At 41.5% G+C, this 22,471-nt stretch overlaps 1 protein-coding gene across 1 annotated transcript in view; it reads left to right on the top strand.

The window, feature by feature from the left end:
• Window positions 1-11,855: 11,855 nt before the first annotated feature.
• Window positions 11,856-22,471, top strand: part of RAB38 (RAB38, member RAS oncogene family) — a 40,274-nt gene continuing 29,658 nt past the window's right edge. Inside the window, exon 1 of the mRNA XM_072134071.1 lies at window positions 11,856-12,174. Coding sequence (XP_071990172.1) covers window positions 11,973-12,174 — 202 coding nt within the window. The 5' untranslated portion in view covers window positions 11,856-11,972. The remainder of the gene's footprint in view (window positions 12,175-22,471) is intronic.

Genomic DNA, 22,471 nt, shown 5'->3' with positions numbered 1-22,471 from the left:
CTGAGTGAATGGGGGTTATGTGCCTGGATGCAGGTTTACGAATTGTGTTTTGTACATGTTGACTAGACGGCTGTATGAACGGGCCAGAGGTTGCCGCCTCTAACATGGCCTAGACACTGTCCTGTGTCCCTAACATTATTGTCTGGTTGGAAGGTTCAGCCCAGTCTGAGGTCCAGAGCACTCTAATAGGTTTTGCTTCAGGAGATCTCTGTACTTGACCGTTTTGAGCTAAATATGAGTGTCACAGCAAAAGCTCTGAATACCTATAAAAATGTGATATTTTAGTTGTTTAAATAAAAAAAAAAAAATGCTGCTCATTATTGTACAATAATCTGCCCTCATCTTGAAAGAAAAGGAACTTTTTTTTGATCTTATCAATTGGTTGCAATGAAACAAAGTGAAAAATGTAAAGGACTATACATACATTATACCCACTGTACATACATCCTAAATGTCCTGGTGGCAGGAGGTAAATTCTGGTATTAAACTCTTCCTTCGCCCTTGGGATACAGGTGGAATTGAATGCATTGGGGAAACGGAAAAGAGTTGTCGCTCTCTGCTCTCCACTGTTGCTGTGTGTGTCTCTCGGGCCAGCAAGCGCCATGTGATGACATCATTGCCTCGTTCTATTCCAAACGTGGAACACCTGCTACTTGTTTCTAATTGCCATGGGGTCCTGTTGAAACAGATATACAATTGGGACGAGTCCCTCATGTGTTACAAAAAAAAAAACCATATGGGTTTTTTTTTGTGGGGGGCCAGGAGAGGTGAGTATCTCATTTCTTTTTAATTCTTAAAGGAAGTGGGTGGAGCAAATACTCTAGGGGGAGGAGTAAGGGGTGGGGCATAGCAAATTATGTCAATCTTCCCCATTTCGGAGGGTTGTGAAGCATTCCCATGTTAATGGGCTCTGGCAAACCTTGTACATGACTGTAGTAATGGTCAGCGTACTTTTGCATATGACTCGGGATGGGTTGGTATATAATTGTTTGTGTTATTTAAAGATTTAAAACTAATGCATAATCGATAAAACGGAATTTCCCAGTTTTGTCTCTTATCTGCTCCATATGCCTCCTCCATCATGACAGCCCCCTCTCCCCCCGGCGTGATATGTAAATGCGCCATCTAATGTCTCCAATAGATTTTTAATAACAGCGGAGCTTCTGCTGTAACAAACATGTCCATCACTCTCCGCCAATCCTGGAATTTTAACTACATGAAGGAGTCCAGCTGTCTTATAAATAGCCCCGAGATCTGAAAATAAATATGCATGGTATTAATGATGGCATGAAGACATTTTCTGTCACAACTGGTGCCAAGAGAGATGCGTCGTTCCTGCAGAGAATCTTGATGCTGCTCGCTCTGACAGGTACAAGGATATGGGTACTAATAAAATCATACCATGATGAGATATTTAAAGGGATGTTCCTTACTCACTTCCCGCTGTCACCACTAGGGGGAAATCTATCTGAGCTGAGTTTTTGCTACCACTGTATACACTATAGATGCTATAGAATAGTGTCAAAATAGTGGACTACAGCCGGTGCTCCCAACTAATTTGCATATACAGTACATATAAATAAAGTTTCCTCTGCATTCAGATTTCAAACAGATTTTGACATGATTATGATTCAGGTCACTTCAAGGGAAATGTTTAGCTTACATGTGATAAAAGAGCTTAAAGGGAACATTTCACTAGGTTTTACCCCACTAAACTATTAGCCCCCCTCAGGTAGGGGATAAAATGTCCCTTCTAGAATTTCCACTTCTATGTGAAATTTCCCCCAAAGTCAGGCAAATATGACTCTTCTCATTCCATTTACATAAGAAATTAGTCAAGTTTAGTGGTTGCATGGGTAGTATTGCTTCAGAAGCCCCTATCCTTGGTTCGATAGTCCATGGGAAAAAAAAGTTATAATATTATTATAGCCTATTATAATAAAACTACATTTTGGTTATATATATATATATATATATATATATATATATATATACACACACTCTGATGCTGTAGTTTAGTGACCATCTCAGCTCTGCTACATCTTTATAGCGAGTCATGTGATGCAGGCCGTGCCGCTGATGCGGATGCTCTTCTAAATAACCATCCATTAATGTCTGACAGATTTCACTCTTCAGGCTACACATTGTGATCCGTCCGGGGTTACAGTCCTATAATATCGCTACGCCTTAGGCCGCTGATGAACTCGCTGATGCTTCACTTCTTGTCCTATAGTTAGATCGCAGGAAAACTTATGACAACTTTGAACCCTTGAAATGCAAAGAAGGAGCAGACGGTGGTGACATCAACAACTACTCACATTGCCTACATTAATTATGATGGGGGAAGTTGGAGGTAGTACCTGTCTAATAAGGCTACATTCACACAAACTTATGGTGGGGTGTATATACAGCCCCCCATGCACTTCTATGGTCTCACGGCGCCGTACGGGAGCCCGTAGCAAGATAGGACATGTTGTGCGCTGTGTATTCCTATGGAGAGGGGCGGGGGGTGAGCAGCGCTCATCCCCTGCTCCTCTCCCCGGCGCTGATGTATGCAGGGGTTGTTTCTGGTTACTTTCCTGCCACTGATTATTTGGGTATAAGGACCTAAGGTGGACAGTTTGGGATTTGGTGTGATTGTCGAGGGCTCAGTGATGTGACTACCACAGATCACTACAATGGGGGTCCGATGTACTGAAAGGGGTATTCCCATCTGGGCATTTAAATTTAATTTAATTCATTTTCCATATATAAACATTTCTTCAGTTGGATATTATTAAAAAAAATGTTCCTGTGTGAAGATAATTTCTCATAAATGTAGTCATTGTGTCCCTTAGAAACGAGATAGCTTCCTCGGATACGACCACCTCACATTTTGGCAGCCGTGGCCAGACATGCGCTATTGAGTCCTGACTGACCACCTGGATTCAGCGTTTATTACCGCAGGACGTCTGTGGGATGTGCAGTAACTCCCTGACATTTCACAAAAACCTTTTGTATCTTTGTGCACTCATCCAGCAGTGGTGGCCGTATCCGAGGAAGCCATCTTGTTTCTAAGGGACAACATGACTACATTTATGAGAAATTATCTTCACCCAGGTAATTTTTTTTTAATGACATCTTATCAAAGAAATGTTTATATATGGCAGATTAATGAATCTGGATGTGAATGCCCAGACGAGAATACCCCCTTTAAGCTGTACTGGCTGGAGCAGCCGGTGGCCAATGTGCGGGCTGACCCTATGGAGCTTACAGAGATTGTTCAGTACGGCGCTCAGTAATCTCTGTCAGCTACATAGAGATGAATTGGGCAGCCCGCACATGGGCCACCGCATGCACCGGCCATCTTTTTGGTGCGATAGGGGTATACCGGACCCCCGTTCTTGTGTCCCGTTGTGGTCCCATCACTAAGACGCCCACCGATCAGGACGAGCCCTTTGGTCTTATGAGGTAGGAGGTTTTACCTTTTAACCCCTTACACCGTGCAAGCTCTCTCCATAGCCGGTAAGTCTTTGCTGCATATTGTGGGTGTTTTCACGTTGATTGCCGCCGGCAGCATTGCATGGGCGCCGCCATCTTGCCACGGATCGTCACTCCCCGATGACAGCTTCGGGTCTCACGAAGGCCTGAAGTTGTCTCATTTTTAACCCATTCATTACAATGTGCTAATTGCACATTGTAATGAATGAGGAGGAAGATACTGTAGTATGGCAGTATATGCTAGGATCGATCAGACAACCTAGAGTTAAAGTACCCTAGGGAGTCTGAAAAATAGTAAAAGTAAAAATAAAAAAATGTTTAAAAAAAAAATTATAACTAAAAAAACATAATAATTCAAATCACCCCCATTTCCCTAGAACTGATATAATTATTAATAAACAGTAAAAATCATAAACACATTAGGTATCACCGCGTCCGAAAATGCCCGATCTATCAAAATATAATAACGGTTTTTCACTGCATTTAACCCCGTAACAGAAAACAGCGCTTAAAGTTGAAAATGGCACTTTTTTGGCTGTACAGTCCTTAAGTTATAGCAATGAAAATTCCATCTAAAGTCGCAAAAAATGACACCACCCACAGCTCCGTACACCAAAGTATGAAAAAGTTATTGGCGCCAGAAGATGACAAAATCCCCCCAAAAAATTTTGTACAGGAGGTTTTAATTTTTGTAAATGTATGAAAACATTATAAAACCTATACAAATTTGGTATCCCCGTGATCGCTGCGACCCAAAGAATAAAATAAACATGTCATTTGGGGCGCAGAGTGAAAGCTGTAAAATCCAAGCCCACAAGAAAACGGCACAAATGTGTTTTTTCACCATTTTCACTGCATTTGGAATTGTTTTCCCGCTTCCCAGTACATGGCATGGAATATTAAATATCATCACTATGAAGTGCAATTGGTTATGCAGAAAATAAGCCATCACAGAGCTCTTTATGTGGAAAAATAAAAAAAGTTATCGATTTTTGAAGGTGGTGAGTGAAAAATGGAAGTGAAAAAACTAAAAAAAAAGGCCGTTAAGGGGTTAAAAGGGAATCTACCACTTTCCCAAAAACCTTGTAGACAAACACACTATGAGTTAAAATTAATACCTATTATTTCTGTTCATTATGCCGTTCCAGCAAAATTCCCATTTCAATCCGTATGTTAATGAGATGCCGAGTGCACCCGGGTCGTGTCCCTGCTTATCCTGTCGTCTAAATCCCTTTCCTCTTTTAAGTTAGTGTCACCTCATGCTTCTCTTAAGATAAATTACCTACTTATTCAAGATGATATTGGTCCAGGTAGGAATATCAGTACCCAAGGGGGTGCACCAACTGTCTCATTAGCTTAAAAATAAAATAGTGAAAATGGCAAAACGGACTGAAATAATAAAGGTATTTTTGGAATCCTAAATCATTTCACTTCAACATGCAGCCAACAGATTGCAATGCTTAGGGGGAAGTGAGAGACTCCCTTTAAGGAAGTGAGCGCCCCAATGACATACATGTGCTAAGTAACTCAATCCAAGTTAGGCCTAAATTGATTTTGTACCCACCAAAGGGACTTGGGAAAAGTTTCTTTTTGAGGCAGGGGATGAGGATACATGTGACACAAATGGCCGTGACACTGAGCATTGCAATGAGTGTGTGGAGGAGTTCTCCATAAATTACGGATTGTTCGCCGGTTCGTGGATCGAACTCAGCACTGAGTATGGGGGGAGATTCATTTTTAAAGGTACTTATTATGGATGTACTGTATATACTCGAGTATAAGCTGATACCTCTCATTTTTACACAAAAAAAACTGGAAAAACCTATGGACTTGATTATAAGGGAGTCGCAGGCACCATGACGTCAGCTGCTCGATGAGATCATAGTGTGTGCCAATGCCGGCACACATAGTACAATGTCACCAAGTGGCTGACGTCACCATGCCTGAGACCGACAGCGCAGGGACACAGAGCCGTTGCCGGAGCATCGCTGCATAGAAGAGGACCTGCCTTAGGTGAGTACACTTTTTGACTTTTTCTTGACTCGAGTATAAGCCGAGGTAAGGTTTTTCAGCACATATTTTTTGTGCTGAAAAACTCAGCTTATACTCAAATATATATACGGTATTATTTTCCTTCCACTTATTTTAGAAGTGTTTTCTGCCATGTATTATGTGCGTATTCCCAGCTTGACACTGAAAATATCACCCAATTAAGACAGCATTATTAGGGGCATTCATTATTTTTGGAGCTATGTGTTATTTTTTTGGTGCCCGATTTTAAGGGTAATTTACAGAAGTAAGGCAAACTGCACTAAGTGCTCAGACCGTGCGCCAGTGTTCACTGTAATGTGCAGGGTGCGGCAGAGTATTGAATACTGGGGCACGGTCTGCAATTATCTGGCGTCCCCTGCGTTGCTCAGGAAGCGTGTACCCTATTTTATCGTACTGTATCTATAGAGACTAGTAGAAAGGGTTCATGTACACTGAGAGACATTTCTTCTGATTTCTGTATCTCTCAGAGAAGTCAGTAATTTACCATCTATGGCAGAAGTTGTTTTGCAACAGACTTGTTTACCAGACAGACCTTTAGAATGACAGGCGCTGTCTGGGAAATTGTTTACAACCATGGAATATTATGGGGACTCAATGGAAATCTTTGTCATTGTTTTTATGCTGAAATGTAACGACTCCTTCCCTGGTAAAAGGTATATAGAGGAGAATACAGGCAGTCCCCGGGTTACATACAAGATAGGGTCCGGAGGTTTGTTCTTAAGTGGAATTTGTATGTAAGTCGAAACTGTATATTTTATAATTGAAGTTCTAGACAAATCTTTTTCTTTTGTCTCAGTGACAATTGGAGTTTCAAAATTTTTGCTGTAATTGGACTAAGGATTATCAATAAAGCTTCATTACAGACACCTTACAGCTGATCATTGCAGTATGGGACTATGGTAAAGCTTCCAGAGAGCTTCACCAGAGGTCACAGTGGGCAGAGGGGTCCGTCTGTAACTATGGTTTGTCTGTAAGTCGGGTGTCCTTAAGTAGGGGACCGCCTGTAGTCCCATACCTGAGTTTTTTTCAGTTAGGAAACAGAGCTAGAAGGAGAAGACTGCCAGTCTACCTGGGCAACCAGAAGATAAGCTGAGACAGCTGCCATAGACTCTGTGACCAGGGTGCCAGCCTTCTGAGAGAGAGTGGGTAAGCTAGCCCAGGCCTTTCCTCAGCAGAGAACCCTTCTTCTTGCCAGGGAGGAGATTGTCATCCCTATGCTTTGCTTTTATTGCTTCAGTAAAGAATGAAACTGTTCCCTGGAGACCCTGACTCTCCGGACTTATTTCCCATTGGGGTGCCCCGCACCTTACCATCCATTCTGGAGAGCAGCAACACGTGATGACACCTCAACAGTGCCTGGCGGAACCAGAACCCCTAACCCTGGACACTGCACATGTGCAAGCTCCAAAGAAATACTTTTCCGTGCAAAGTCAGACATAAAACCAGCGTCAGACAGAATAATACGGTAGATCTGGTCCAATGTATTTGGCATACCGTAAGAAGAGCAAATATGCGTCACAAATGTCAAACCACATGCATGATGGGGTGCAGAAGTTGGCAATCTTGCTTTTTGTTGGTCTAATTTTGTGCCAAAATAAGAAAAATAAAAGAAAAAAGAAACTGGCACAAAGCCAATAATTAATACCCCGCTATCTATTTTATGCAAGTAAGTATGAATATACATTACCTTTGCTATATATATGTTTATATATATAAAATGGTCATGTACATTATACTCTATGTTTAGCTATAGATAGGCGCAAATCCCGGCATATGGCCAAGAACTTCACCTACTTCCCCTCCTTACGCCACCTCCACGCCAAGTTTGCATGGAGGAGTGTGAAGTGGGCATGCCCGGTGGATCAGTGGGCAAGTGTCCACGGGACGTTACTGTCCCGTGGACACTTAACGTCTGAAAGGTCACTTTCGCCTGAAAGGTCAGACCATGAAGAAGTCCCTTCCCAGCATGGAGCATCACCACTGCCCACTGGGATTTATGATCTGGCAGTACCGGTGGGCAGGAGTACAGCATATCTTGGCACACTTAGTTAGAGCTAAAAAGCTCTAGGTATAGCTAAAGGTGCGTTAGATAAACCCATTCCTATACTCATGTATCATATCACGTTGTAAAGAATAAAAAAACTGATTTTCACAGATTTTTCGAAGCCTAAAAATCTAAACGGCATAAAAAATTTCACAAAACGTAACGAAAAAAAAAAATTTAAGAATGAGAAAAAAAAAGAAAGAAAAATCTGATGAGAAAGCCACCCTGAATAATCCCTTGACATCCCGCACTCATGTGATTCGTCACACTGATGGGGTCAACCTCTCCAGTCATGTGAACATCTGATGGAGACAGTAAGAAGGACGACGCAACAAAAAGAGCATTGATATTCCCGGGCCCTGCGCTTGTGCTTAGGTTTTCTTTTCTAGGTCTTTACAAAACGAAGTAGTTCATGAACCTCAGATCTGTGCGTCCACGTAACACTACATCTTCTGCTCGTTATAGACCAATGTCTAATTAGCAGCCAGTAGTTGGTGCACGTATGACTTGTGCCACAATGTATATCGGGTGTAACCTTAATATGTAATATGACCAAGAAATTAAAGGCAAAAAATTAAGATGGAGTGTCCTCACCTTAAAGGGAACCTGTCAGTAGGTTTGGGACCCTACATGGGTAAGCACCTCATGTTCGGGGCATGTGCAGATAAGCAAGGTGTTCTGACCGTGCTTTACAAGGTCCAGGGGTCTAAATTGGACACAAGCCATCAGACCACAAAAAAAAATTGGGCAACACTCCCAAACCAGGTCAGATGCTTTTGATTGTTGCGTACCACATATTGTTACTTAGACACTAAGTGATTGGTTGGGCAAAATGGCGTCACAATGGGGGTCATTTACTAAGGGCGCGATTCGCGTTTTCCCGACGTGTTACCCGAATATTTCCGATTTGCGCCGATTTTCCCTGAATTGCCCCGGGATTTTGGCGCACGCGATCAGATTGTGCCGCATCGGCGCCGGCATGCACGTGACGGAAATCGGGGGGCATGGCCGAACGGAAACCTGACGGATTCGGAAAAACCGCCGCATTTTTAAAAAAAAATGCGTTGCGAAAATTGCACTTACCTTTACTCAGCCCGGCTCGGTGTATTCCAGTGCGTTCCGATGCTCTTCAGCGCAGCAGCGCCACCTGGTGGACGTCGGAGGAACTACCTTAATAAATCCCGTCCGGACCCGAATCCACCGCAGAGAACGCGTCGCTGGATCACGAATGGACCGGGTAAGTAAATCTGCCCCAATGTGCTTTATCTTGCCCTTTTCATGTTATCATGGGGGCCCCATGTTTCTGGCTACCAACCTTAGTACATATCAACAAATTGTCTCATTATTTAACTGCCCCAATAGTGTGCACTGTTGAGGTAAGTAGTATTTTTTTCTTGAACCCCATTGGGGGACCTTTATCATACACCGGCATAGAAGACCTCTCCGCTGTTTTGGATGCTTTAGGAGGCCCTGGAATATGACTTGCTTTTTGCGCTGTTACCTTTAAGCCTGAATAGGTGCAGGCTATAGTGAGTTCTCAGGTGCAGGGCAAGAAAAAACCCAGCCCCGACCCACTCCACCGCCAGGGACAACACCCTTTGCACCCCTCCATGCTCACTTGGCATGGAGGTAGCATAAAAGGGGGAAATAATTGGGGCAGATTCACAAGGAATTGGGTGTATTTCAGGGTTTGTATACCAGAAAACTGATAAATTTCCCCATTCTTTTTATTAGTCCCCCCTCAAATTACCATATTCAACAATGTGTCCAGATTCTGTAACCTATTTATCTGCCATCACTTACACAACAGGAGGACTGAATTGTAGATATTTGACTCCATCGCATCATAGAAACAATTTTTATAATATAAACTGTCCCATTGATCAGCTGATCAACCCTTCCGAAGATCATTGGTAGTTTCTCCTACAGCAGCCACTACAGGTAAAAGCTGGTACTGCATGCTGGCCATTTAATGGAAATCTACCACCAGGATGAAGGATTGTAAACCAAGCACACAGACATGAAGGTGTGTGCCACCTCTGACAGGATCTGCTCTTGCTTAAGTTTCTACCAATGATCTTTAGAAGGGTTGATCAATGGGACAGTTTATATAATAAAAAATTGTGTCTATTATGTGATGTGCAGTACTTTGAATATGTAATTATGTAACTAACATACAAGTTGTACAGGGAGTCTTTAGATAGGGAGCCCCCTCTGCTACACCTATACGCCTCAATTAGGAAATTGTTAAGGGGTTCTCATTTAGAGAAGACCTTTTTATCAGAATTTTTTGCTACATACATTACATAGATTTTAGGAAATCTGCAACTCATGATGACTACACCACAACGTTTATGAATTTTATTTTTGTACCATTCCCTGCATTCATCTCATCATTTAACAAACACACAAGGGATAAAAACCACTCTAAAAGACTCATAAATTCCAAATCCACCCGCAAAGGGACGTCGCCGGATGTTAAATATATGCAGCAAATGAGTGTTTTGTGTCTCATTATCATGCAAAAAGCCTCTTTTCCACCGAGGATAAACGGGAAAAATTGTTGCTGTAATTTGCATACGTCAGTAATTATGTTGACAAAGTAAACACCTAGATAACGAACACATCATCTCTAAATCCCAGATCTGTCACAATGTGCCTCTTATATCATTCAGCGGTACGCGGGGGCCATCGGAGTAATAAATCTTTTGCAAATGTCTTAAACGGAAGAAGTTTTCGGCTCCTCACAGTTTACTGGGAAATGTTTGTGAAAGTTTATTGTATTGGAAAGATATGGGCGGATAAAAAAACAACACTTGAGTTCCTTGGGGGCGGGCTTATTAAAGCATGGGCGTGTATAACATAGAGTCACCCCCTGAGGAACTATAACATCAATATAGAATGGTGTACATAATAATCTAAAGAAAGATGCTTCTGTCCTATGTATATAATGCTTATAGGGGGTCCTAATCTGAGGCCCCTAACATGCTATGTACTATTACCCCAAAAAATTATAGAGAGGACCTATATGACTGAAGCGGTGGATGTTATTCTTAAAACTGGTTAGTATGAATTAACAGCTAATGGTGTCACACGTTCCATTACCATGTGAGACTCAGATTTTTTAGGGTATATAATAATATTCAGTGGGGGCCACATTTCTGGTTGGTTCCTTTCCCTTGATGAACAGTGATGGACTCTTCTGGTCAAAGTGAAAGTGAACACAAGTACTTTCTGTCTTTTACCTCATCAGCCAGACATTCCTATCCATATCATGGCCACAGATGGAGGGTCATGTGATCTATACCTGTCCATGAGCAACTGCCCTGCCAGGACCAGTATTCATGAGTAAAATATCAAAGTCCTGGCAGGGCGATTGTTCATGGACAGTTAGAGATCACATGACCCTCCATCTGTGACCATTTTATGGTCAGGAATCTCTGGCTGATGAGGTAAAAGACAGGAGGCCTCACTTTACATATCAAGAAAGTAGAGCCAAACTATTAATAGATGTATATTGGTAAATTACCATATTTTTCGGACTATAAGGCACACAAAAAATCCTTTGATTTTATCAGAAATCAAAGGTGCGCCTTATAGTCCAGTGCGCCTTATATATGAACCGTACTTACAGACAACAGCTGCCTTGAACTGTGCACAGGTCTGCCCCCTGCTGGTCATTCATCCTTATAATCCGGTGCGCCTTATAATCCGGTGCTCCTTATATATGAACCTAGATGGTTTAGCAGGCATTTATTGATGGTGCGCTTTATAGTCCGGAAAATACTGTATCTAATATCCTCCCCCCTACACTAAAACACATTACAAAAATATATGAGATAAATTGGACATCTTTCAAAAATTGAGACAGGTACGAACCAATCTGACGAAAATATAGTGGCACATTGGGGGTTAATGTTCCTCTTTGGGCTGTGGAACCATAATCCTCTATTCTTTAGTACAGCTTTCTTATCATCTGAAATATTTCATAATCCGGCACTTAACCGATGTCCGATTTTTTTTCATACAGCCCGTGCTAGAAAAATAAAAAAAAATTAAAAAACATTTAAAAAAAATTGTAAAATGTAAATTCTGCTTCATTGTGTGTCAGAGAGGGAAATACAGTAATATGTTGGCTCGGAGATAAAAATCGTAATCTTATCTTGATACAGTGTCACCACATGTGTTTCCGTCTTCTAGAATCTTTTACATTTCAGTGTAATGTTTAGCCCTCAATACTTTTTGTAGTTTTTTTTTTTTTTTGTTACTCCCTACCGTGTCTGTCGTGTTCTGTCAGTGCAGTTCTCTCATCCCTCCCCCTTTCCTTCCTCCTGACCCTGAAAAGAATTTTTCGACAGAGCATGGGATTAGTTTTTCTGGGAGTTTGGGAATCAAGATGCAAAGCCATCACACGGAACATCTCTACAAGATCCTGGTGATTGGTGACCTGGGAGTAGGCAAGACGAGTATCATCAAGCGTTATGTCCACCAGAACTTCTCGCCTCATTACCGCGCCACCATCGGGGTGGATTTTGCGTTAAAAGTTCTAAACTGGGACTCGGATACTGTGGTCCGTCTTCAGCTATGGGACATCGCAGGTGGGTGGAATAGTAGTAGTAGTAGAGGTTGTTACTATAAGGATTGAAGTGTCTGGTTGTCAAAAAGTTGCAACTTTTTGGAATTATTAACTTTTATTGACTTTTTTTTACAGTTTTTCCTTCTATTCCTAATAGTTCTAAGCTGGGACTTGGATACTGATGAAGTAGTAGTACTATAAGTTCTAATAGTAGTTACAAATTTTAGGAATCCTGAAGAAGACACTGTAATTCTTGAGTGCAGGACTTGGTTATTAAGTTGGGTTCTGTTCACATATTTTTAAGATTTTTGAGCCAATTTTGAAAAGTTCTGCGCTGGCACTCTGTCTGATCTCTATCTGCATCTATAGGACACTTCACGTGGGTGGAGTAGTACTAGAGGTAGTAGTTATAGGTTCTGCTTAATCCAGAAACTGATAAACCTTATCTGTCATAACACAGAGTTTCGGCATCAAAAATTGTAACATTTTTGGATTTTTTTGTCTAAAATCTTCTGACTTTCTGCTTTAGTTTTGAATAAGTTGTAAGCTGGGACTGGGAAAACGGAGGAGTATATATGTCTAAGGGACAGTGCAGGTGGGGGGAGTGGGAGTAGTAGTAGGAGCATTGGTAGTAGTTATGGTTGTTATAGTTTTTGGGGAATCCTGATACAACAAATTTGCCAATTCAGAATTCTGGCATTAAAAAGTTGCAAAATATGGTGTTGTCTTTTTTGCTACTTTTTTCACATGATTGCTCAAATTGATGTAAAATTGATGTAAAAACGCTACAAAAATTTTGCCTTTTATGATTCAGTTTTGGAAAGTTCATAGCTTGGACCCAGATGCTGCGGGCCAGTTACGAGTATGGGACAAGGCACTCGAGTAGATTAGGAGAAGGAGTAGTAGTAGTGGAAGTAGCCTTATAAGTACTTGTATGTTCAGATGAACAGACCCAACGTTCAAATTTGGGTTAGGCATTTGGGTTAGTCCCTCTGACCAGGACAAAAAGTTATATGTCAGGTCCAACAATCTCTACCTATAGGTTATTTGTGTCGAGCAGTGCACTCCGAATTTTGTACAACAAAGGCTATATTCACACTGCCGTTGCCCGCCCATACCATAGCGGGCAACGGCAGTGCACGGGGAGAGGAGGAGGAAGTGAGTGCAGCTCACCCCCGCCCCTCTCCATAGGAAGTAATGGCGCACGGCGCCGTACTACGGGTAAAGGTAGGACAGGTCCTATCTTTTACCCGGGTACGGAGCGGTACGGTGCCGCACGTGTGCTGCACCGTATCGCTCCCATAGGGCGCGGAGCGCCCATTGCCGTCTATGGAGGACGTATATCAGCCGTATATACGTCGGCCGTATATACCTCCTCCATACGTTAGTGTGAATATAGCCAAAAAGTTGCAGCATTAGAACTTTGTGGGGTTTATTTTTGCAAAAATGTAACATTGTTTAGGTTCTAAACTGGTATTTAGACACCATGGCCTCCTTACAGCTCTAGGACTTTGTAGTAGTATAAGTAGTTATAGGTTCCCAGAAGTCCTGCAACAATTGTACAAACTTTTACAAGTGGGTGGGGAAAGTGGGAGTGGCTATTGCCTCGCAAGCTAATATAGGCTGCATTTTTTTGGCTTTTTCCAAAAAAAAGTTTCAAAAACTGTCCCAGTCATATTCAAGAAGAGGAATACCATCTCAGAAATGTTAGACTGTTAACTACACCTGCCAAGTGACTATTATGAAATGATGAGAGTAGTAGTTCTGGAACGACTGGAGAGCCACACGTTACAACTACAATAGTGGTACCGTCTATGGATCTGATGCATTCACTTAATCCATTTATAGATTGATGGGTCAGAAATCCCAGAGATTTGAGACAAAATTTGAAATATTGATTGGTTCGTTTTCGGAATTCTAAGGAATCTTTACCGATTTTCCTTATCGTTGAATCCGTTTCCCACTTTACAAAAATAAGGGTAACAAAATATAAAAAAATATATAATTGCATAAAGCTGTGTCTCCCATGTTGTGATGTCTTTCATATATAGAACAGAGAGAGTAAAAGAAGTGGTGGAGCTAGAATGGAACTGAATCAATCACATAATTTTCTTCTAAATTGATAATCCCCGCCCAAAAAACCCTCTGTTTTAGAAAGTCAATCATTTTATATCTACTATAAATTATTATGATTACTAATTATAACTAGATAAATGATTGGGTAATCATAATAAAATATTACATTATTTATTTAATTTCATGAAATATATATAATATTTTATTTCTTTATTTAAGAATTTTATTTAATTATTTTAAAATAGTTGCAGAATTTTTAATTCTGATTACTAGTTATTATTATTATTATTATTATTATTCAGATATAAGGGAATCATCCCAGGGAGTTTCCTTTTCAAGATTCTTTATTAATGTATCACAATGACTTACTATAATAATCAACATTTTGTTAGTAGTTCTGCCCAATGACAAACTCAGCACTGCTACATCTAGAATGGGAATAGTGAAAAACCCACTGCTATTTTAAGTCTACATCGGCCACAAATTAACATGGATATGCCAAAAGTCACATGTCAAGAACAAAACTAACACGTGACGCCTGGATACAGCAATAGCAGCACCTCTTGCTATGTTATATACTGAGCTCTGCTACATCTACAGTTGGATCAGGAAGAAAAAGTAAAGCATAAAATACTTTTCATGCCTAATTTTGAGCATTCAAGTTATTATAAGGATTACTGCGACACTCCTAGTAGGGGTCAGGTTAGGTGAAATATCTAATACAGACGTGATCCATCAGAGGATGGACTTGCAAAAGGAAGGGGGGTCCAAATGCAAATTCTATAGCAGGATCCCCCTCCATACTATGTACTATTTATAATACATGTGTGACAAATAGCACCAATAACCAGTGATTGTAGACAGTATCTTCTCCTATGAGCCTGGGTAATCTGGGGTATAACTAGGAGGGGCTGGGCCCCATTGCAGACTTCTGAATGGAGCCCCCCCTTACCCCTTAAAAATATACATATTTGTTTATTCACACATGTGAGTTTCAATGAAACACAATACAAACACAATATAAACACATACCATATACATACAATACCCTATACACCCATGCATCATATACACAAACATAAAACATATGCACATCACATATACACACGCACATACAGCAAATACACATCACATATACATATGCACACTCATACAGCAAATACACACATAAATTCAATACCATATACAGTATATACACACTATATACACACAGTATATACATACAATACCCTATACACCCATGCATCATATACACAAACATAAAACATATGCACAACACATATACACACATACAGCAAATACACATCACATATACACACATACAGCAAATACACATCACATATACACACATACAGCAAATACACATCACATATACACACACATACAGCAAATACACATCACATATACACACACATACAGCAAATACACACATAAATTCAATACCATATACAGTATATACACACTATATACACATACATACAGCATAAACACATCACATATACACACATACAGCATAGACACATCACTTCTACATACACATACAGCAAATACACACATACATGCAATATCATGTACAGTATATAGGCACCATATACACATAGATACAGCATAAACACATCACATTTACACACATACAGCATATACACATCACATATATGTACACATACAGCAAATACACATAGACATGCAATAGCATATACAGTAAATACACTATATACACACTACACACATACAGCAAATTAACACCCAATACACGGACAATACCTCAGAACTAACAGGGAACTAACAAAACAATGTAAATTATTTTTTTTTCAAATTTTTGCAATAAATATTTGAAGAATTAATACGTTTTACAGTACAAGTCATAGTAAGGGCAAATAGGTGTCTGTTGACCACATCCTCTCACAGCACGTCACAGTTAAAGGGATATCCCGATACAGACATTTATGGATATGCTTTACATATCCCGCCCTTGGGTGGATACCCAGGGTCAGCTGCGGCTTCCAGCAAAGTGTAAAGTTTATTTTTGATGTGGAAATGTATGGATGTTTAAGGTTTTCTATGGATTTCAATTCTATGGGCAAACAAAGGCAAACTCTTAAAGGGAAAGTCTTCTTAAGAAAACCCCTTAATAGTTGAGGAATCCCTTTTCTGAGTTGGAATTGGGTAGGAAAATAGGTAAAATGTGCCTTACTGGGTTGAAGTCCCAGGGCCAACATCTGCAAAGAGTTTGTATGTTCTCTCCGTGCTTGCGTGGGTTTCCTCCGGGTCCTTCGGTTTCCTCCCACACTCCAAAACATACTGTTAGGTGGATTAGATTGTGAGCCACATTGGGGAGAGGGACTGATTTGGCAAACTCTGTGCTGTGCTGCGTAATCTGTGTGCCCTATATAAATAAAGAATTGTTATTATTATTACTTATTCATTTACTCCGACTCTGCTCCGGTGCCTCTTTGCTGGCCCTCCCTGGCCTCTGTATATTTGGCCTTAGTAATGATGAAGTTGTACATCCGATGTGACCACTGCAACTGGCCTCAACAGTATGTGGCACAAGACCACTGAGGCCAGTGAATGGCTTCAGCAGTTACATGGAGTAAACAGCCACCAAGGAGGACCAGAGCAGTGGCACCGGAGCAGAATGGGAATAGGGTATTGATAGAACTTTTACTATGTTGCCACATTTCCCCTCTTAGGAATTTCCTTGCCTTCTGACTAGGCTGCATTGGGAACCACCAACTTAGAGGTTTCCTCCGGATTATATGGAATCATGCACATGACTGCTGCTTATCCTGGCGTGATAAAAATAGTATGACCGGAGTTCTCCCAGCGCCGCACACTCCTCTAGCCAGATTCCTTTCTGTTCCAAGTCATTTTTTTTTTCGTCTGTGTTACATCCATTGCTGCAGTCCAAGAATTAAAGGGGTTGTACAAAGTCTACAGCACAATTGCCGCTGTTCTGAGGCCGCAAACAACGGATCCATTGGCGATTTTTGCAGTCAGTGGCGCCTATTTACTAAGGGTCTGCGGCCCTTCCAACATTTTTGTGGACTGCACGGCTGTGACAGGTATTTAACAGGGGATTGTGTCACACGTGATCGGATTTTGGCGCAGCTGCGCCGGCTTTCATGCAACAGAAATCGGACGGACGATCCGACTGATTCGGACTGAGCTTATGATTGAACATTCAAATTGTGCCGCAAGACCAAGCACTTACATGTACCAGGAAGAAGAAGGTGAACTCCGTCGGACCTGAGTGGGGAAGCGACACATGCAGAAAATCGGGTGCAGGATCTTAGTGAATTGCGGCACAATGCATTATCGGCAGACATTGCACTTTCTGTGAACTCCAAGGAACGGGTAAGTAAATGTGCCCCAGTGTGTTGTCCATATATATTATCCGTTTTTGAGGATCATCAAAAAATAATGGCAAATAATCTCATTGGCTTATCCCGGCCCCTGGAAATCTGAATGCGCAGCATGATGAAAGAATCCATACAGAGCAGCTAAACCTACTGTGCATGCGCAGACCTCCATAGGTGGTAGAGTAGTATGCTCACTATAACTCACATTGTTCTGCCTAATCCTATCAGTTGCAGTAGAGGTTTAAAGGGAACCTGTCATCAGGTTCCCTCTTTTATGTGAAATCTTGCCCAGTCTTACATATGAAAAATCTCCCCCAGTCAGGAAAATATGACACTTCTCATTTTTTTTTTTACATGAGATGAGTCAAGTTTAGTGGTTGCAGGAGTAGTGTCGCTTCAGAAGCTTTTATCTTCTGCTCTACAGCACCTAGAAACCTGTTTTTGTGTCATAATAAAGATAAATATCTTGGGATTTTTTTTAATAATACATCGGAGCTCATGCTCCGGAGTATGATGGCCCCTCCGCTGGAGTGGCTCAGAACCCCTGACAAATACCTTCCCTCACTTGTGTTGTCTTTCAGATTGGACTTTTGGCTTTGTGAGCTACAGAACCAGAGATGCAAGTATCCAAATACATAGTTAGATGAGTTTCTTATCTTTAATATGACACAAAAAGCATGTTTCTAGATGCTATAGAACCAAAGATATGGGGGCAGATTTATTTACCCGGTCCTGTCGCGATCCCGCAGTGCGTTGCCCAACGAGGATTCGAGTCTGCCGCGATTCTCTGCTCTGAGGTCCGTCGGAGTTCACCTTCTTCTTCCCAGTGATTGTAAGTGCGTGTCTTGCGACACATTTCTAAATGTTAAATCCTGCGGGTTGTCCGAATCCGTCGGGTTGTCTGGCGGTCCGCCCCTCGATTTCCGTTGTGTGCAAGCCGATGCGCCAAAATCCGATCACATGTGCCAAAATCCCGGGCCAATTTGGCGCAAAATGGAAATCGGCGGGAAATCTGGCGAAAATGCGCTCCGTGGACCCTTAGTAAATGAGCCCCATGGGCTTTTGAAGTGACATTCCCCCTTGCAAACACTAACAGTCATATTTGGCTAACTTTGAGGGCGATTTTTTTGTATAGGTAACCAGATTAAATTTAAAGTAAAAGAGAATTCTACAAAGAACATTTCATCCCCTGCCTGAGGTAGCTGGTAGTTTAGTGGAGTAAATCCTGTTGATAGGTTCCCTTTAAGTGCAAAATTACAAATTAACTGTTGTGTTAAAAAGGGCTAAGTTCATACCCCATTATTTGCCACATGTTGTAAGGACACGTCAGGAGGATTCAGCTTGGATTTAGCTTTCTATGTCTTTCCATCCTGCACTTTTGACATACAGGAGGTATGGTGGCTGGATCTATTGCCTCCGCCTGCCACTATTTGTCAATGTATACATTGGTGCTATCCGAATGTAAGTGCTTAGCATATACAAAAGATGTGATATGAACCCAGCCTTACTAACTCAGCTCTGCTACATCTGTATCTGTTTTGCCATAACTAAAGACAGGGATCGGTATTTGGGGGAGGAGCTATGAAGCAGGACAATGCTCAATCTGTTACATTGTATATATATTTACTCGCACTGTTGTGGTTCATATTCTAAACATTCCGACAGTGTTTCGGGTGATCAGCTCTGCGTTTTCACGCGTCCGCGCAGTAATGAACATAACGAGAGATAGCATCTCCTCTCACAATGCCAGCTTGTGTAAGACGCTGCGGGTCATGTGTTGTCATATCATATGATGCCACTTCCTGCAGTAGAAACCAGAAAATGCGTAGAAATCCTGGGCACTTAATAACAAGTAGAACATTTTGAGTTCTCAGTGGACGGCACATTCCAGTATCCCATAAAAATGTCATCCTTAGGTGGAGCGAAAATATCAATTAGAGGGGAACTCCAGGGATAAACTAGAAACACTGCTATTGCTGTCCCTATCCCCATCTCTCACCATCCCTGGACTCAGGTCCTTGTCTCTATCATCGTCTCTAATTTTTGGTTTTCGCTGTCCCTGCATCTCCATATTTTTAGCTATCCTTGGCTTGTTCTATCTTCTACTTCTCTAATCCCCAGCAATCCCATTACCCGGATCTTCTTATCCCCAGCTCTCCCTGTACCCGGCTCTTCTTATCCCCAGCTCTCCCTGTACCCGGCTCTTCTTATCCCCAGCTCTCCCTGTACGCGGCTCTTCTTATCCCCAGCTCTCCCTGTACCCGGCTCTTCCTATCCCCAGCTCTCCCTGTACCCGGCTCTTCCTATCCCCAGGTCTCCCGTACGCGGCTCTTCTTATCCGCAGCTCTCCCTGTACCCGGCTCTTCCTATCCCCAGCTCTCCCTGTACCTGGCTCTTCTTATCCCCAGCTCTCCCTGTACCTGGCTCTTCTTATCCCCAGCTCTCCCTGTACCCTGCTCTGGTTATCCCCAGCTCTCCCTGTACCCGGCTCTTCTTATCCCCAGCTCTCCCTGTACCTGGCTCTTCTTATCCCCAGCTCTCCCTGTACCCTGCTCTGGTTATCCCCAGCAGGGCCGGTTCTAGACAAAGTGGGGCCCTGGGCAAAACTAAAAGTGGGGCCCCAAAATAAAACTGTTTTATGACCAGTCACAGTCAGTAAGAGACTCCTTTAGTATGGTAAAACAAACTGTAATATGGGAGAATTTTATAGGAGATAGATAGATGATAGGGAGATTTATGGGCAGCATGGTGGCTCCGTGATTAGCACTACAGCCTTGCAGCCCTGGTCAACATCTGCAAAGATTTTGTATGCTCTCTCTGTGTCTGCGTGGGTTTCCTCCGGGTCCTCCGGTTTCCTCCTACACTCCAAAAAATTACTGGTAGGTTGATTAGACTGTGAGGCCCATTGGGGAGGGGGACCAATATTTTCTGAAAGCAGACACTTGCCCCATTTTCAAAGATTTTATAGACATAGGCGCCTTCATGCAATTTTGATTCAAATTGAAACATTCTATTAAAAATACTTAAAATTTGACCTTGATGGCAAAAAATTTGATCCAAACAGAAAATGTTTACCTTCACATCTCCTAAATGTAATACATGGACATTTGTAGAGTTCACAAATGTGCCCTATTGATATGTTCACATAAATAAATCCACATAATATCACTAAAACTGTAATAACTAGATATCTGCTTTTCAGCTAGACATTTTTAGACAGTCACAACCTGCAAAATATAGCAATAAAACAGAATAAAAAGTAAAGGAGCCATGAAACCTAGAGAATTTTGAAAGCAGACAACCAGGCGATGCATTTGGCAATAAACATTCAAAATTTCCTCTAAAATATGTACAAATCCAGATACTTATATAAAGAAAATCTACTTTCCTAAAACAGATGTGAGGAGAGCATACATACCCCACATGTGTATATTCACCAAAATATGTAGCAAAGGGAACTGCAGAAAATTCACACAGATGTATCATTGTCTGTTCCTTACACAATGGTAACCCAAATAAATAATTATATATCCATAAACCCCTCTAATGAGATAATAAAAGTCACGTTTAGATGTGCGCCATTGTATTATCACAATAACAGAACCCTCCGCGCTTCATAAGAATGAAAGTGAGAATGTCATAACATAGGTGTAAATAATGGAGGATGATGGGAAATAAAAACTTTATTCCAGGACATGTGTGTGTTTTTGGTGTTACATATAACTTTATGGACATGTTCTGGTCATGGTGTAGTGTAGGATTGAATGTTCATCGTATCAGTCAATTTTCCCAACAAAAAATAACTATCACAAAATAAAAGGGAATAAGAGAGAATGGGCCGCATTTATCACTTTTGTGCGCCTAGGTGTAGTAGTTGCGCCTAAATTCTGGTGCACTGTTTTCCAGAATTATCACAAGCTACAACCATCTATGATAAGTTAATTTCCTGCCTCTTATTAATCACTTCACTTTAACACAGTTTAGGCGCAATTTTGGCGCAGTTAAGGCGTAATGTTAGATTCAGGCACATACATGTCATCCTGCTACAAGCTCCTCTCTGCTTTTCCCACAGCCCAGAATGAAGATAACACTCACAGCAGCACCCAGGTGTGTGACACCCTGCACCCAGTGACCTCCTCAGCAGGGGCTTCTCCTGGAGGGGATCCCCCAGTGCTGGTCTCCTGCTGCACCCCTGTAATTCTGCACAGTATCCCCCTCAGATACTGTGCAGAATGACATGGGGGACACTTGTCAGTACTATCTGCAACATTCTGTAACGTTCTCTTCTCTCTTGCTTTGAGCTCAGGATTCTGCAGAATGTTTTGTAAATAGAAGGTGATGAAGTGTAAATAGAGTCTGTAGCTCCTGTCTGCAGAGTATCTAATGACTGTATTATCTGTACTAGTGTCTGCAGAGTATCTCATGTCTGTATGATCTGTTCTAGTGTCTGCAGTGTCTGGATGAGCTTTTCTGCAAAGGGGCTCAGTGCTTTCTTCTCAGTTAACGCCAGCTCCGGGCTGCAGTGTTTTTGCGCCTAAATGAAAAGTCGCAAGTGATGAATATCATTAGGCGCATCAAAACATCTGGATTGCTAGGATAAATGAGGGAAAGCTGGTTATTTTTTGCTGCGTAGCTAGCATTTAGTCGCAAAAATGGCACAAAAAATGGTGCGCCTGAATGAAAAGGCGCAAAAACAACAGAAAAAAAACGATTGATACATGTGGCCCAAAGTGTGTTCTTAGATTTGCATAGAGAAGGGTTAAAAACATGAATATTAGTTGATATTATCCCTTCTCAAAATGTAGTACTAGTAACATATAAAGTGATTATTTCTATTATCTGTGAGGTGCAGAAGCTCCTGTGTGCAGCTAATACTCCCTG

This window comes from Engystomops pustulosus, chromosome 2, assembly GCF_040894005.1.
Source record: "Engystomops pustulosus chromosome 2, aEngPut4.maternal, whole genome shotgun sequence".
Lineage (NCBI taxonomy): Eukaryota > Metazoa > Chordata > Amphibia > Anura > Leptodactylidae > Engystomops > Engystomops pustulosus.
This window is presented reverse-complemented; position numbering and strand designations above follow the sequence as displayed.